Genomic DNA, 17,506 nt, shown 5'->3' on the forward strand with positions numbered 1-17,506 from the left:
TCTTCCATAGCGCTCTCCTGACGTGCCTTGTCGCCCACTGTAACTTGCGTCAACGTGATTTTGTAATGAGTGTTTCTGTTTCTTCCCTCGTATTCTGAATTTATCACTCTCCATCTTTATGTCTCCAAGGTTTGGCTCAGTGTTCACGGAGTAGGTGATCAGCAATTATTTCTCGGCTGGAATTCCCTTCTGGCTACTTTTGAATCTCCACTGCAACTTCTCTTCCCTCACTGTGTTTCTTTCGTAGCACGTCACCGCCAAATTCCAGCTCTCCTCTATCCACGTGTTATAGGAGAACCCAACAAACAAGGCCCTCTGCCGCGATAGCAATGTTCTATGTAGCATTTGTTCACATAGTGCAGTGCTGTAGCCGCTGGCCAATGGTCGGCTATGGTGACCAAAGAATCAACTTGATTTTGTGGAGTTGGAGTTGGTTTAAAATCAAGAATTAGCTTTTAGAAGCCCAGAGATGTAGTTGAGTGGGTAAAGCGCTTGGTTATACACCAGGTGGTAAGGCAGGAATGACGGAAAATCCCTGTGATCTCCCACTCAGAGCCTTGTTCAGTTATATGGGGAGTTCAAGGTCAGCTCCGGATTTTTCTCTCACTTCTAAGGGGGAGAACGGATAAAAAAAGAATCAACTTTAATTGTCTTTGAAATTACATCAGCTGTTTAAATAACAACTGCCTATTGGACAGTGCAAACAGGAAACCACCTACCCACTCCATCTGAAGCCACACCTGCAGATTAGATACTTGAGAAAATTCCTCAGAAGTACGTTGTTGAGTTAATACAAATTGTCTGATGGAGAGGTGTGGAATTCATTTCCAGGCAAACCATAACTCAGGCTTGCTCTCAAGTTGTTTTGATCGAGTCAGTCTGAGGACCAGCATGTAGGCATTGCCCATAGGGTGGCAGCTCTGTTAAGATGACATCCACATCTAACAGGGAACGCAGGGAGACGATGAAGTGGGCTGTTCTTGAATTGCCCTAAATTCTCTCCAAAGACATTGAGATGCTAACCGGGAAAAATGATTTCTTCTTTTTCTTCTCCTTCATTTCTGTCAAATTTAATTTTCTTATTTTCTTTTTCTGAAACTGTAGTAGCTGTCGAAAAATGTACGGCTGGAAGCCAAATTCGTCATTTTATCTCCAGTGCTTGGAGAACTTTGATTTTTCTCTCTAGGAGTAATGTGTCTCCACTTAGAGGGCGCTAAGTGAAAGCGCTCTCCGGAAGCAGATTTGTTCTGCTGGCTTCCTTCAATTTGTCAAGAAGACAAAAACCTCGGCAGCCTCACTTGGTAATAATGCCTCCAAATTACTTAGTGTCATCTTCTGCCTACTTTTCTTGTCTCTATTATCTTGCACGTGAAGTGGAGGAAAAGTGAACATGTTTACAACGTAATGCTCTGCTTATACATAGATTGCCGAAGCTAATTGTTCTAAGTGAGATGCTTTTTCATCTTAAAGCAACCAATGCCTATGAGTATATAAGAAGACAAGACAGGGGGCTGGAGAGCTGGCTCAGCGGTTAAGAGCACTGACTATTCGTCTAGAGGCCCTAAGTTCAAATCCCAGCAACCACATGGTGGTTGTTCTCTTCTGGTATGTCTGAAGACAGCGGCAGGGTACCCATATACTTTAAATAAATAAATAAATAAATATTTCTAAAAAAAGAAGACAAGACAGAATTTTAAGTCTTTCTTATGACAGTTAGCCCTTTCATGTGCTGATGACATAGATAAAGATGATACAAGGCCTTGCATAAGTAAAGATTGTCTTTCAAACCAGAAAGCTTAATAGTATATTAACTTATTGCAGAAGTTTCTTCTACCTGGTTTGAAAAACTGGTATTAATTGAAAAATCTCGGGCTGGTGAGATGGCTCAGTGGATAAGAGCAGTGACTGCTCTTCCAAAGGTCCAGTGTTCAAACCCCAGCAACCACATGGTGGCTCACAACCATCCATAACGAGATCTGACTCCCTCTTCTGGAGTGTCTGAAGACAGCTACAGTGTGCTTACATATAATGAATAAATAAATCTTTAAAAAAAAAAGAAAAAAAAAGAAAAATCTCCATTTGCAAAGGACACTGGGACCACCCATAATTCAAGGCTATCTACTCTCTCTCATCCTGACTGTGTGTCAGCAGGGTTGGATATTAGCCAAAGCCTTTCCAATCCTAGCATCAGCACCACTTCAAGTGGGCCATTGACTTGCAACTCAAACCTAATATCTATAGCTGTGTGTCTAAAGTTCACAGTGGACAATGGAAAATCTAGAAAAAAGGTTTTTTTTTTTTTTTTTTTTTTTTTTGCTGTTGTTACAAGGTTGGTTTGGAAGAAAAGGGCAAGTCTTCCTTGCTCTGTCAAGCAGACCAACATCTCTGTCTGTGCAGAGTCCTCTTATATTCTCACACCATCCCTGTGGCAGGCAGGCTCATAACAACAATGCTGTTGTTGGGCAAGCCAAGCTCACCAGCACCCAAGAGAGTCTCCAGGAACTTACAGATGGGGCTTGACTGGGGAGGAGATAGTGTTAGAGATGGAACATTCAAAACAGAACAAGAACACTGTGAGCAGGCCCAACTCAAAGGAAAGTATATTCTATCAGAGTCAGAGGCACCTTTCAGCTATGTGGTTCTTGACCTGGGAAAGATCCTTCCCAGAAGGGCAGTTTCCTTAGTGAGTTGCTTCACCCCAGATTCCAACGGAGAGACACTGGAAGAAGGGCTTAGCCTAAAATGGATGCTAACACGGGGCATTGGTCTCTCACTCACTTCTCTCTCTCTCTCTGCATCTATGCATCTATCTATCTATCTATCTATCTATCTATCTATCTATCTATCTATCTATCATCAGCTGTCTGTCTCTATCACATACCTATCTATTATTTATCAATTGATAATCAATCAATCATCTATCTATCATCTGTCTCTGTCATATACCTATCATTTATCAATCAATCAAATAATCATATATCTGTATCTATCATCTAACATATCTATCATTTATAAATCAATCATATCTATCTATTGTCTCTATCTATCATATCTATCATCTATCATATCTATAATTTATAAATCAATCACATTTATTGTCTATCTCTATCATATCTATCATCTATCTATCTATCTATCTATCTATCTATCTATCTACCGACCTACCTACCTATCATCTATCTATTTATTTATCATCATAATCTAAAATATAATGCTTTATATTGGAGTACAATATGAAATAAAAGACTTTTTGTCTCCCAAAGAAAAATACCATCTGGAAATGAGGAGACATTTTACCACACTAGCAGTAGCCTGGGAAGCCGAGACATAAAAAGGAAGGATCTGTGAAGACTTCCTGAGGGACCTGCTGCCCTCAGAAGTGGATGACCAGGTAGAGGACGGGTAGTGTTTGGGAATGGGTAGCTGGAGTGGGCAGTGATGCAAACACGGGTGTGTCAGCCTGGGATTCAGAGAGCCCAGTGCCTGTTGCCCCCTTGGGTTGGGGATACAGATGAGTAGGGAGGGGTCCAGAATGAAGGCTATGCAATTCTATAGGAATGTGGGGTTTATCCTGGAGCTGGGATTGTGGTTTAAATCAATGGTGACAGAAACCCATGTCAGCACTGTGCCACAGTATTTAGAACCTTACTAGCACCAGTATTGTCTTTGCCTTTACCCACTGGCCAGAAAATATGCTAAGAGAAGCCTGGGACAAGGTCCTTCTTTGTTACGACTTACGATAGGGTTATGGAGTATTCCTATGGGCCGAGTGGGCCTCTCTTACTAGCTTGGCCTGGTCACAGCAGATACCATCAGCTGCCAGGTGGAGAAGGATTTGTGTGGACAGAGACTGCACAGTGTCTTCATCGCATCTGGGAGGCTGAAATCACAGGAAAGAGACTGGCTAAGGCCGAAGACTGTAGCATCAGACTTTCCTGGATGTAACTCCAAGTTCACCATCTGTTCACTCTACAACTGAGAGTAAGCCAGACTCAGCTTCCTCACCTAGAGATGAGAGTAATGACAAGGTAGCGTCTAATGGGGCTTCATGAAGTATACACAGGAAGAGCCCAGTGCTTAGTAAGTGTATTAGAAGTGTTGAAAGGTATATGGAACTTAACATTGGAGGAGCTATTAGAGAGTAAACAAAATAAGATACCCTGATTATACTATAGATTGTTTTTTCTCATTGTGATGTCTCAGGAACACAGGACAGGAGATGATCCTGACTCTAAGTGGCATTGCTGAGTCCAGCTGCATGAAGAAGCTAGGTACTCTTGGAGGAGGAGGAGGGACATAGAGAATTCTGTTGCCAAGGGGGTTCCCTGGGCCTGTGCTTTCCTTTCCACAGCCACCAGATGTCAGTGCTGACAGGAGTTGCTCCAGGGTGTTAGTTCCAGAATGCACTCAGGTCCTCATTGAGCAGATAAAGCAAGCCTCTTTCTTACAGGTGACCATATTCAAATTTGTCAGAGTGTGTGATGCTTTTCTGGGCAATAGACCAGAAGACCACACCAACAGAACTCTGAACTAAATTTTCCAAATATGTGGTAGGAAAGCATTTGGCTTTTTAAAATCCACAACATTACTCCTTGAAGAACCTGCCTCTAAAAGATGAACCTTGGAAAGCCATGAGTTCTGGAAACTGAAAGGTCCTCAAGTTCTTGCTGTTCATTACATGGAAAATTATTGATAGGCTATTAGCTATTGGTCAGCAAATGCTTGGAAGTAAAGCTTTAAACTTGTGACTTGTGAACTGTTGCTTAGAGTGAAAGCACATACATGTAACGAAGAGTTGTCAAACTGGAGTTTTCATGTGTGTGACTTCAGATCCTGTCATTTAAACGCGCTATCTGGGGTCCATTAACCTCCAAACCTCCAGACCAGTTAGCTTCCAGGGTTAGAGTAGGCCATAGCAGGGGAACACCTGCTTTAGATATAGACATGGTTTAAATAGAGACTTTACCTCGAATAAACTATGTATCCTCTAAGCCTCCACTTTTTCATAGGTAAGTAAATAAATTAAGGTCTATTTACAGGTTTCTTTGTGAGATGTTGACATATTTAAGACTTTTAGCACATTCTTCCCTCTTCTGTATGTGAAGTTTTTATGCTATACATAACAAGAGAACATTATAACTTAACGAAACAAGGGCATTTCTAATGTGCAAGGAAGACTGAGTACCAAAAACATAGGCCAGAAACACGTAGGCATGGGGTAGTCCTACTGTGTAGTCTGTGTGTCATGATGCTTGGGGCAGCACACTGGATTAACTACTCCATAGAGATGTGGAGGGATGAAGACAGACCTGGCCCGTAGTGTTGTTCCCTTGGATGCCCTGTCTCACCCTCCGCTTGTAATCACCACATGAATATCATTGCTACATTGTTTTCCCTGATAGGATCTGTGCTTGTCTAACAAGCAGTATTGATGAGTTAGTGCATAGTTATCATGAGCCTGGAACTGGTAGACCAGATGTTTTGCCCAGATGATTATCACTAGGGAATCTTGGGTGATGGGGACATCTGGAGTATCGACACCAGGAACCTAGGATTGTTTTATTGGAGCTTAGGTAAGGTGGGGTGTTTTTTGTTTGTTTGTTTTGTTTTTGTTTGCTTGTTTGCACACCAGCTTTTCTGAGTGTTGATTTGTGTCCCTGTTTTCTTGTGATGTATTTCTGCATAATCTTCCTCACCAGAGCATTGACTCCCTGGACCTGTCTTGCTTTTATTACTAAATTACCCACTTCCACAGACTGATGTGGCTTTAGAGCCAGGGAGCACAATGGTGATGATTTGCTGCCATCCTGTGGTGGCACTGCTTCCTCTGCAGACACAGCCATGGGTGACGAAACTCAGGAGGGCAACACTTTAGCGTGGACACGTGTGCTAACTGTGGGAAACGTCTGTTGGGCTCCTGAGCTTTCGGAAGTGGTGTAACCACACAGAGTCCTGCGCCCAGACTGGTGTATGGTATTCGGCTTAATCTCAGCCCTAATAAAGTTCTAATTTTTTTCAGCACTGTAGGTGCTGGGCATGAACCAAAAGTGTGTTGATTAAGGTTCTGTAAACTTCTTTGATTCTAATTCCCCAGAGGAGGAGGCAATGCTGGGTACAGAGATGTGAGGCCACACGTGCAGGTAATACAGTGTGTAGAGAGAGGAGACTAGGGCTGGAGAGATGGCTTGGTGGGTAAAAACATTTGCTGTCAAGCTGGATGACTTGAGTTGAGTACCTGGAACCTGGATAGTGGGAGGAGAGATCTGACTCTCATAGCTGTCCTCTGACCTCCACACATATCTTTTCCAATGGATAGATGATAGATAGGTAGATAGATAGATAGATAGATAGATAGATAGATAGATAGATAGATAGATGGATGGATAGATGGATGGACAGATAAAATTTCAAAAGAAAAAAAAGCTCTGGAGCTTCAGGCTACACAGTCCGAGCACAGATGTAACTACCAGGAGTGACTCCTTGCCTCGGGAGCTCACAGCGAGCACTGGGTGGGAGCAGAATGTGAGCAGAAGCTGATGGGTAAGGGAGTTTTTCATTCTCCAAAGATGGACCCTTGATGTTCCTCTGCACAGTGGGATTCGGGTTGGAGATGCCGTCTCTGCCTTCCCATCAGGACAGGAAGCCAATGGTTACTGGCTTTCTTCCCAACTCTATCAAAGTTTTCCTTGATCTTGGAGAAGACGCCTGCTAACTTTATGTGGGGCCACCTCTCTCCTCACTTAGGTTTTCATGAGGAAAGAACCAGACAGGATGCAGGCGTGGCGTGAGCCAGAGCTAGAAGTTGGGGCCAAGCCCCTTCAGCATCTGACTTCTAGGGTGGCCCATCTCTCTCTCCAGTGAGGGCTTTTACCCTTTTATCTTATGGGGCCTCTGAAGGGCAGGAAGTCCTGGGTGACCTGCTGGCACAGGCTGCAATTTCAAGGGGGGAAATCTATGTGGAATAAATTATAGAGGCAAAACTCAGCCAGACATAAAAGGCTCGAATGGTTTGAGTTTCATAGATGAATAAATCTCCAAGGGAGAAATAGGAAGCAGGGGATGAGCTTTTGAAAAACTTGTATGAAAAAAGAACCCCAGAGAAGAATTCTCTACTGCCAGGCCTTGATTTTTTTTTTCTATAACACTGACATAATATTTGAAGGCGAGCTGATGTAATTTTCCCTTTTACTTGTCAGAATACTCTCAGCCAAGCCAGCCAAGGCTACTTATTTGCCTGAAAAAATTGGAATAATTACAGTAGAGAGAAATTGACAGTACTCAGGTTTTTGGTTCTCACAATAGGATCTCGTCTCAAGGCAAGAGGCTTGAGAGCATATATTACAAAGGAATCCCATTTGCTAAATTCCCTCATTTCCCTTCTTTCTTATCATAAGCCAGACCGCAGGGTTCTTATGCAAAAGGAGAAGTGGGCAATGCCAAACCCAGTCTTGCCAGCTGTGGGCACGGCTGGAGAAAGAAAGGCTGACATAAGGGGAGTCGCTGAAGATACGGTCTACCCCGACCTCATTTCCTGATTGCCTTTTGCGCCCTGACCAGCAGAGGGCATAACTGGCACATCTGAACTTTTCTTATTCCTGTGAAATGCGAAGGACAGGTTGAGAAACTGGAAGTCTCATGGGGCCCTGTGTCGATAGGTCAGCGGGAGCAGATTGAAGAATGTAGAGGGGAGAAGAGGGGGCGGGGACACCAAGAGACACAGGGTGCCAACCATCTTAATAGGAAGCGGCTGCGTTACCCGGGAGGGATTGCACACCGGAGGATAAGCAGATGAGTTACATATCGTCTTAGTCCCACTACAATCACATGCCCTGCACTGGGGCATAAGGCGCAAGAATTTACTTTCCCACAATGCTACTGGCTAGAGAAATGAAGATAAAGGTTCTGTGGTTAGGTGAGGAATTCGTTTTCTGGATCGGGAGAACGCTGTCCTCACATGGTGGAAGGCTGGAGTATTGGGAACAGAAGGCTGCACGGAGCCGCCTTTTTTTTTTTTTTCCAGCCACTGTCCATGAAGAAGTCCCATCTTCACATCTTAAAGGCCCACTGCTCACTATCACTGTGATGCCAATGTGTAAACTTTGACAGGAACACATTCGAATCTAAAGGAAAGATCTCTTAACCCTTACATTGCTGGAGGCAACCCGGCACGCCGAGACTAAAGCCCTCTTCTCCTATGTGATTTGTAAGACCCTCTCAAGTGGACCCTTGGTCCTTGTCTGGCTCCATCCCCCATTCTGCCACACTGCCTCCTTGTGGTACTTTGCCTCCCCCGGGGAAGCCCACCAATGCCCACCTGAGGTGTTTTACCACCAGCCTTTTCTTTCCTATGAATCCAAGGCTGGTGCCTTACTTCCTTAAGATCTTTTACAGGAGACTTGCCCGGGTAGCCTCCCTGACTACCCCGTCCTTAAAGTTCTCTAGTTCCTCTCCGAACGTCACCCTGCACTGGTGTGCTTCCCATCATTGACTATACCTGTCCTACATCTTAATCTGCTTGGGCTGCCTTAACACAACAGCACGGACTGGGCAGCTTAAAGGACACACAGTTATTGGTCACAGTCTGGGGGCCGAAAGCCCTTGGCGCACCCGCATGTTTGACCTCTGAGCTGGTCTTTTCTGGCTTTCAGACACGTGGCCTTTGCTCTGAGCTTGCTCTCTCTCCAAATACATGTTCACTGGGGTTGAGTTCCAATATACAAACATTGGAGGTGACATAGTTTAGTCTTCGAAAATCTATTTTACACCTGAATAAAATAGAGCTCTGGAGTGGGGGTGGTGGTGGAGGGAGGGGTAGGTTTATCTACAGTGCACATTAATGTGCCTGAGATAAGGTTGACACTCCATAAATACCTGGCAAATAAATGAAGGATCTGAGTTTTCTCGATGGGTTGAGTGGTACGACAAAAAATTTTATTACCTCAAATAATAAATTTATTTTATTATTATTATTTTTATTTTTTATTTTTTCGAGACAGGGTTTTTCTGTATAGCCCTGGCTGTCTTGGAATTCACTTTGTAGACCAGGCTAGCCTTGAACTCAGAAATCTGACTGCCTCTGCCTCCCAAATGCTGGGATTAAAGGCATGTGCCACCACTGCCCAGCAATAAATTTATTTTTAAATTAAATTTAAAAAATTAAATTTTAATTAAAGCATCAGTAAGTCTTTGAACCAGTAAGCATGTATGCACATCGGTGACTTTTCCTTTGTTTTGTATCTATTCTGCCACAATCCTAGGAAATTAAAATGCACGAAGAGAGACATGGGGAGGTTTAGGGCCAGAGAAGAAGAGATAAGGACGCTGGTGGTTAGCTTCGTGGTCCTTGCCTTTTCAGACTCTGGATCAGACGTTCTAAAACCTTGGCGCGCAACAGTCTTGTTAAAGCACACTGCTGGGTTCTACCTTCCAGAGCCCTGGATGGGGCCTGGGGAACTAGCCTTTCCTGTAAGTTCCCAGTTACTATCCATCCCGTCCTACACACTGGGAATCACACCGCAGACACGGACTTACTCAAGTTCACTTTTCATTCGGGCTTCTGAGCTGTTTCTCGTTCCACAGCCCTCCTGGAGCCCATCATTGAGGAGTTTCTAGAGAATGTTGGGTGGTTTATACGGTGTGGGCCGCTCTGGGTCGGGAGGTCCTTGCCACAGGGTGGCAGCAGTATCCCAGGCTTAGAGTGGCCTCCTCTCTGGGCTGCTTTAGTAGCAAATCTCCTGGTTCCCACCAGGGAAGGTTTGACTGGCTTTTCCATTTCCCCTTGGCTGGGAGGTGGGGGTGGGGGACAGCAGTGGGAAGGGGGCCGGCAGAGGGGGAGGTCACTGGCACACAGAGGGACAGTTTTGTTCCCTGGGAGACTCTGGGAGAGGAAGCTGGGTGGTCTCCCCGGAGTGTCGAATTATGCGCTTCACAAAACCACCATGCAGCGCAGGGCTGCTGAGAGAGAGCCAGCACTGACAAAAGCATCGCAGACACTGGCAGGGGAATCTGCTCTGCCCCGGTGCAGCGCCCGGAGCCCCTCCAGAAGAGCTCTGTCAGATTTCGGAGAGTCTGGTTTCCAGCCTCCCTCCCAGAAGACAGCAGTTCTTGCAGCTTCTCGCGGGCTTGCTTCCATCCATCCATCACATCTGCGGACCGCGAAGCCTCTCTGTCTTCACTGGCCCGTTTCGTTATAAACATTTCAAGAGCCGTCCAGAGTGCCAAGAACTGAGCTGAGAATTTGATGAACACACATGTATATAAATGATGTATATGTGTCCCGTTTATTCATTTACCACTTCTGCAAAGTGAATAATTACATACATCCGAGATAAAGAAGTTGAACTTCTTTATGTGCCATTTAACTAGCGCTCACTTCATGAGCATTCCTTTTAACATGGTAACTCAATGAGAAAGCTGGTTTGGGGATGGCGACTTTATCTGACCTCCACAGGTACAGAAGGGATCACCGAGGTCCAGCGACTTTTGCAAGCCGATTGAGAAGTCAGGTATATTATGACATAGATTAACCAATTGGGTCCAGATTTGGGATTAAACAACATCTGAAGGTCTTTAAGTTTCAGGAAACATTTCTCTCTCTCTCTTTTTTCTCCCCACCCCTTTCTCTCTCTCAGGTTGAGACATGATCTCATTAGGTAGTCCTAACTGGTTTCAATCTTGTGGTACTTTGGCCTCAACCTGCTGAAGTATAAGGACAGGCATAAGTTTACTATGCCTGGCGTGACATTTTCCTTAGGACAGCTGTGCTTTCTGTTTGTTTGGCATAGTTCTCCTAGGTTTAAAAGCAAGCCGGCTTTGGGATCCTGTTGTTTGAATGCAGTGGCTCTGGGTGGTAGTCTTCAGATAGGTGTTCCTGGCCGAGACCGTTTTGATCAGCTCAGTGCTCCCAGCTGAGCTGATTCTAAATGGTTTTTATTTTCTCTTGCAATGGCTATGTCTCCAAGCTCCTGTCTGGGCATTTTCAGGACTCAATAAATTTCCCCAAACTTACACAGTTAGAGAAAGCGCTCCTAAGTTGCCACCTGATGCCATTTCCCATTAGATTGATGGCGGTCTTGAAATCGGCTATGGACCCACCATCTCCTAGGTGGGAGACAGTGTCTCTACTTGTTCCTTCTGCTGTCCCAGTTGGACCCTGCTTCCCACGCCATCATACCTGGCTTAATGTAGGGGCTTTTGTGGAATGACTGCCATTTGGAATCTGGAAAAGATTTTGAAAAAAAAAAATTCCCCATTTCCCTCTTTACAGCTCCTGGAAAATTGGTCACGTTTGAACAGGACAATAGGGCAGACACATAGGTACTTTTCTAAAAGACACCCTCAAGTAAAGGGGAAAATGTGCTATCTCTTAAAAGCAATGCCAGAGACATGTCTGTATTTTAATGGGTTACAGAGAATGTTCTATGTGGAGTAGGGATGGAGAGGGGATGGGGGAAGAGAAGAGGAGAGTGAGAGAGAGAAGCAGATGCCAGCTTTAAAGTACTTCAAGTACAGATAAGCTAAACACCATTTAATTTATTTAAGACAGTTGCGTGGAGCCTCAAAAGTGATTCATCAGGCTTTTAAATGGTGGCCACAAGATTTACAAGGACATAATCAGTGATAATATTACCAGGACAAAGAAACTGTAGGAAATTCTAGATGTGGGAGTTTTAAAGAATGTTTTTGCTTTCACTTAGCAATTAAAAATTGAAGTGGTTATAACAAAAACTCCCCTCCCCCAACACATATTTTTCCCATATTATGTCCACTGTACTAAGGCAAATAGGAATTATTTTCTATTTTTCACTTCACTTGTATGTGGGCTTCCCATATTATCAAATAATAGAACTTCCAGTGTCTTCCATTTCATAATCACTGTATTATTTATTTAATTCTTACACTAAGACAATATTTGTTCCTTACCTGAAGTTAAAGTTTAATGGGCTGCCATATTTTATGTGATAACCCTTCCTTCAGAGTTAGAACTTAGTGAAAGAAGAATGTCCTGAAACCCAAGGCTGGAGTAGCAGTTGTGTGGGCTGGACAGCTCTGTCCTAGGTTGGAAGGGGTTGCCATGTTGTCTTCAGAGTGCAAGTGTGTGTCTGAGAAAGTATGGGAGAATGAGAGTCCTCTGTAGTCTATAATCTACAGTCTAGAGCCGTGATTCTCAACCTAATTCTAATTCCTAGTCCTGTAACCCCTGTGTTGTGGTGACCCCCAATCATAAAGTTGGTTGCTACTTTATAACTGTGATGTTGCTACTGTTAGAATCATAATCTATGTGTTTTCTGCTGGCCCTAGGCAGCTCTTATGAAAAGGTCGTTTGACCCTCACAAGGGGTCATGACCCACAGGTTGTCAAGGATCTCCGAGAGGTGATGGGAGAGAAAAGCTGAAGGGTCCCTAGGAAAATGAAGCCTTTCTGAGAGACCTTGCATAGATAAGGTGACCGAGGGAACCAAGAAAGGAGAGCCTTTGGGGATTTTAAGCCACTAGATGGTTTATACAGATTGAGCCCATTAAGCCCTCCTGTTATTGCACTTTAGAATTAGGTGTAGCTCAGGTGACTTCTCAGGTGGCAAACCAGAGCATTCTCTGTGGTGGTCCTGGCTGGGCTCCTCCCCCCCAATACCCCCCACCTTTAGGCACAGTGGATGTTCTCATCACTTCTTAGGACACAACTCACCCGTTCCCTTCCCTCCCCGTTCCCTTTTTGTGGGCTTATTCATTCAGAGTGTGCCCCAGTCGTAGCACTCAGCTGCCCTGGCCCCGAGAGAAGGCCACACAGAGCTAGGCATTGTTGATCCAGATCTGGGACCACCCGGGTGGGAGCAGTGGAAACACAACCTAGTAACACAGAGGCCTCATGACTGACAGCAGCTTCGGGTCAAGTGCCCTGCAGGCTGCCCGGAAAGAGGCCCTGCATTCCGGGGGCCCCATCGGGGTCTCCTCCACAAAGCCCCATCCAGAGGGAAACAAACCCTCCCTCCAAGCTCCCTTCAGACTCTATGCTAGAATCCCTGTGCTAGAATCCCGTCCACCTCCCTTGAATACAGGAAAAGGAAAACAAGGACCTTAACTTCTGAGGGCCTAGAAACTTAAAGAAAATGTGGTGTGTGTGTGTGTGTGTGTGTGTGTGAGAGAGAGAGAGAGGGAGAGAGAGAGAACAACCAACAAAACAGAAACAACAAACAACAACCAAAACAAACAAAAAAAACTAAATATATTTACTTAGTAACAGTAGAAAATGTTAGCCTACTGTTTTTTTCATAGTTCTGTTTATGAACAGACTTATGAGCACCCATGTGGGGATATTGACCTCTTTCCTTCTCATTCTGGTCAGACTGGGACTGAGATTCCCTGCTCCACAGACACAATGGCCCCGGCCAGTCTCACACAGTCCAGCTTCTTAAGATGGCTCCGTGGCCTTCACAAACTAACTCCACCTTAGGTGTAGAGTGCAGAGAAATTGGCTAAGAAACAAATACATTCTAGTAGTGGGTTGACTTCCTCTGTGCTTCCCAGATCACTTTCCAACATCTAGAATATTCCACAGGCTTGCGGATATTGATCTCTTGTTGATAACTGAGTTTTGTTCTCTCTGTTTTGAGCCATCTCCATCCTATTCCCAGACTGGCTACGTGAGTATCGTCTATGCCTTAGAAAAAGATTCAAATACATTGATTTTTAAAAGAAACCTCCTATAGGAAAACTGATAAAAATTAAGAAAAATGCAAACGTGCTAAATTTTATATTATCAAACATGAGTCATTCTACTGAAGTCTTCCTAAGGATGGCCTACCCTCTGCAAGCTCTATTTAGGAAACTTGTCTGTAGGTGACTGCCCCCTGCTGGTAGCCAGCGAGATTAAAGGCTATACAGCTAGAACTTCAAGCTGGAGGTTTTGTGATATTGCTCACCAGTTCTTTTATTACGAAGCTTGAAGGAGAATAGTCTCCCATAAGTGGTTATTAGTAACCGGGGCTGCTTTGAAATGCCTTTTGGGATCCAATCCCGTCCTTTCTCTAAATGGCAGCGGTAATAACAGAGATAAAGCTATTTAATTTGAAGGTCAGACAGGACAATCACTGTTTGAAAGAGCCCCATGGTAGAGTTCTGCTTTTCTAAGCCCAACACAGAAATGATCCCTTTTATATGTGAAATCAGAATCTGACCTGGGCAACCAAGTGCAAGTGTCGGAGCACCATGACTCCCTCATCTCCTCCTCCTTTTGACTCCTGTTTTAAGAGATTGAGCATGTCATTACATATTGCCTCATGGCTGACATCCCCAGCTGATTCTGCCAAGATTTTACTGCCCAGAGAGGCATCTTTCTCTAACACTTCTTGAGCTCACTACCATATGTCCATCAACGGGGAAAAGAATAAATAACATACAAATGTATTAATGTAAAACTATTTTTTCTTTATTGAAAATACATCTACAAAGTGAAGTTTCCCAGTCCACAGTGGGTACACACATAGGCAGAGCCCGGGATGGACCAGCAAAAGGATCACCCTTGTGAATCTGTTTCTGTAAGAAATGGTTAGTATAAAAAATATCACACCGGGTAAACAGCATTAATTTGATGCGATTAAGGTCTGTTCAACTAGTGTCGAAAAATGACTGCCACATAGATTAACCTCTGTAGTGTATTTCCCAAATAGAGCTTGCCATTAAATGATTACTCCCCCGCAGCCTAGTGTTAACCTTTCTATACATGGGATGCTCAGGATCTCTAGAAATTATCTCTAACTGTAGACTGGGAGATGCCATTCTAGATGCTCAGTCTGTTAGCATAATTATGTCCATTCATCATTTTCGCTCAGAAAGTCTGAAGCAGCTGGTACTGTCAGATGGCTCTCACTGAGTATCTTTGATTGGATATTCCTAAGGGAGTGAATATAATCTCTTTTAAACCTGGGAGCTGCCTCGCCTGAAAAGAATTCTCCTGCTGTGTTTTCTTCCATCCTCAGTGATGTTATCCTCATGCTGATTCATCTGTCTTTTTTTTTTTTTTTTTTTGGTAGGGACATAAACAAGCACACTCCACTCTAGATGAGACTTTTGAATGATTTGTCAAGAGACATCTCTATACAAAAAAGAGTATGTTGTTTTTGTCATCCTAAGAACGCCTGGTTAAAATAGTAAAAACAAAACAAATAAAAAAACCAAAAAAAAAAAATCTTTTTCAGAAATGAGACCATCCACCCAGCGTATGGATCTGTCCCAGAGATGTGGTTGGTTGGACTGGGAGATGAGGAGGAAGTGGTGTTATGACGTCGTTTCTTTGGGGGCTGATTAGGGACTGAAGAGGAAGTGTTTAGGCTAACAGAAAAAGGGTTGAGATATAGCTCTCCATTTTAGTCTTTAAAGAAAACCAACTTTTCCTGATCTTTCAAAGAATCCTCCCTTTTGTAATGTTGGCCATACTCTATTCTTTCTCCACTCTTTAGTGTTCCACACTAAGACTTGAGCACACTTGCTAGTCTTCTCTTTATTTCCTAGACATCTAATTGAAGAGACTGTCTTCCCTTGGATTTGGGAAGTGTACCCCAGAAGGGAGGGCCTCTAGTATTGGAAAACAAAACAGGACAATAGGCCTTCTAGGATGGCCTTCCACCTGTCTACTGATAGAACGAACATTTTGAACCCAGGATCTAGTGAGCCACACACAGCCTGCCCCTAGAGAGAAATGTCCATTCCCAATAAGTGTCCTGTCTGAGATCCTCATGGTGTACAGGGGCAGGGTCCTTCCTGATGTTCCAGAAGTTTGGGCTAGAGAGGCCTGTCTAGGAGTCACTCATTTTCCGGATGAGAACACTGAGGCCAATGGATGAGACAAGGCTCACTCTAGACCATTTGGGAGCCTCACTCTCCGCTCCTCCTCACAGCTGTGCTGTGTGCATGTGGGGATTGCCCTGATGCTGACAAAGTCAGGGCAGGAGTCAGAAGAAATGGGAACCTCTCAGCTACTCAATGGGTAACTGATAATTGCTCATCAAGTTGTAATGTTTTAAGATTAAAACTCAGTTGCATTCTGAAGGATTTTTACATCTTGAAAGTTGATTTTAAAACTTTTTTTTTCGGTAGCCTATCATTTGCTTAATTCTTTTACTTACAGAGCAATGGCACAGGATCGTTTGCCACCTAAATTGGTAATATCGAAACTGTGTTTGATTGTAGTAGCTTACTTGGTAAGAATAATATGAAATGACTTAAAATTTTCAAATGTAGGCTAAAACCGATAGGTTTGGGCTGCTGCAGAGCCCTCCTTTGTGTTTGGCCGTTTTCCAATCCTATCAGAGTAGGGAGGAAAGAGGAGCTCACTGGGAAAGTGAGCCCAGGGAGATGGATACATTGTAGAACAGTTTCCAACACTTGGTGCTTAAGAAAGCACTTCTCTGTCCGTCTACATCTTGGTTTCGCTGTCTGCCACGGGTTTCTCCGGTTCATTGTCCTGGGCAATCAGCTGATACGGCTTCTTCATTTCGTTCTCCTCAATCACCGAGTTCCCCATTTCAACATCTCGGTTCTTCAGTTCATGTCGGGACAAGTGCTCGACAATCCCTGCTCCGAGGGAGTCACCCAGTACGTTGGTGGTGGTTCGGAGGCGGTCCCTGCAGGTGAGGCAGGCAGGAAGGAAAAGAGAGGGTCCCATGAAAACCACTAGATCCCAGCACCTATCGTGAGTTGGCTGGAGAAGGCTTTAGAAGGATCTTTTAGGGGCTGGAGAGATGGCTCAGTGGTTAAGAGCACTGACTGCTCTTCTAGAGGTCCTGAGTTCAATTCCCAGCAACCACATGGTGCCTCATAACCATCTGTAATGAGATCTGACGCCCTCTTCTGGAGTGTCTGAAGACAGCTACAGTGTACTTACATATAATAAATAAATAAATCTTAAAAAAAAAAGAAGTATCTTTTAAGTTCTGGGTAATGTAATAGTGGAATGATTTCATACTTGGACCCACAACACCTACAACTAATCACAAGTAAGTGATTAGTTTCCAGCTATTTAGTGTGACTATAAACAGAAGGTGAACAGTGAGGACCTCCCCCCCCCCCCCCATGTGTGTGTGTGTGCTCGAGCACCCGCACACGCTCTATGTGTGCATGTACATATGTGTGGAAGCCAGAAGTGTGGTCTTTAATTATTCTCCACTTTGTTTTGAAATAAGGTGTCTCACTGGAGATTTAGCTAGATTGGCTTGCTAGCCGTTCCAAAGGGTCCTCTTGCTTCCCTCTGCCTTTCCAGTGCCAATGTTGGAGATTTATAGGTGTGTGACATTGTGCTCTGCTCTTTTTACATGGGCACTGTTCCGAGGCTGGAACTCAAGCCCTCATGCACACATCATGCAACCATACCAAATGAGTCATTTCCCCAGTCCTCTTTCCTGAGTTTATTTAACATTTTCTCTTTCTTTCATTCACCTTCCATTGTACTAACAGTTCTCAAAGCATGGGACAGAGTCTCCTTGGAGAAGCGTGCTGGGATAAAAACTATTTTT

General features: G+C 44.1%; 1 protein-coding gene across 1 annotated transcript in view; it reads right to left on the reverse strand.

The window, feature by feature from the left end:
* Positions 1–14,402: 14,402 nt before the first annotated feature.
* Slc1a3 (solute carrier family 1 (glial high affinity glutamate transporter), member 3) overlaps positions 14,403–17,506 on the reverse strand; it is a 76,684-nt gene continuing 73,580 nt past the window's right edge. Inside the window, exon 10 of the mRNA NM_148938.3 lies at positions 14,403–16,618. Within this exon, the coding sequence (NP_683740.1) occupies positions 16,411–16,618 (208 nt within the window). The 3' untranslated portion in view covers positions 14,403–16,410. The remainder of the gene's footprint in view (positions 16,619–17,506) is intronic.

Source organism: Mus musculus, chromosome 15, assembly GCF_000001635.26.
Source record: "Mus musculus strain C57BL/6J chromosome 15, GRCm38.p6 C57BL/6J".
Classification (NCBI taxonomy): Eukaryota; Metazoa; Chordata; class Mammalia; order Rodentia; family Muridae; genus Mus; species Mus musculus.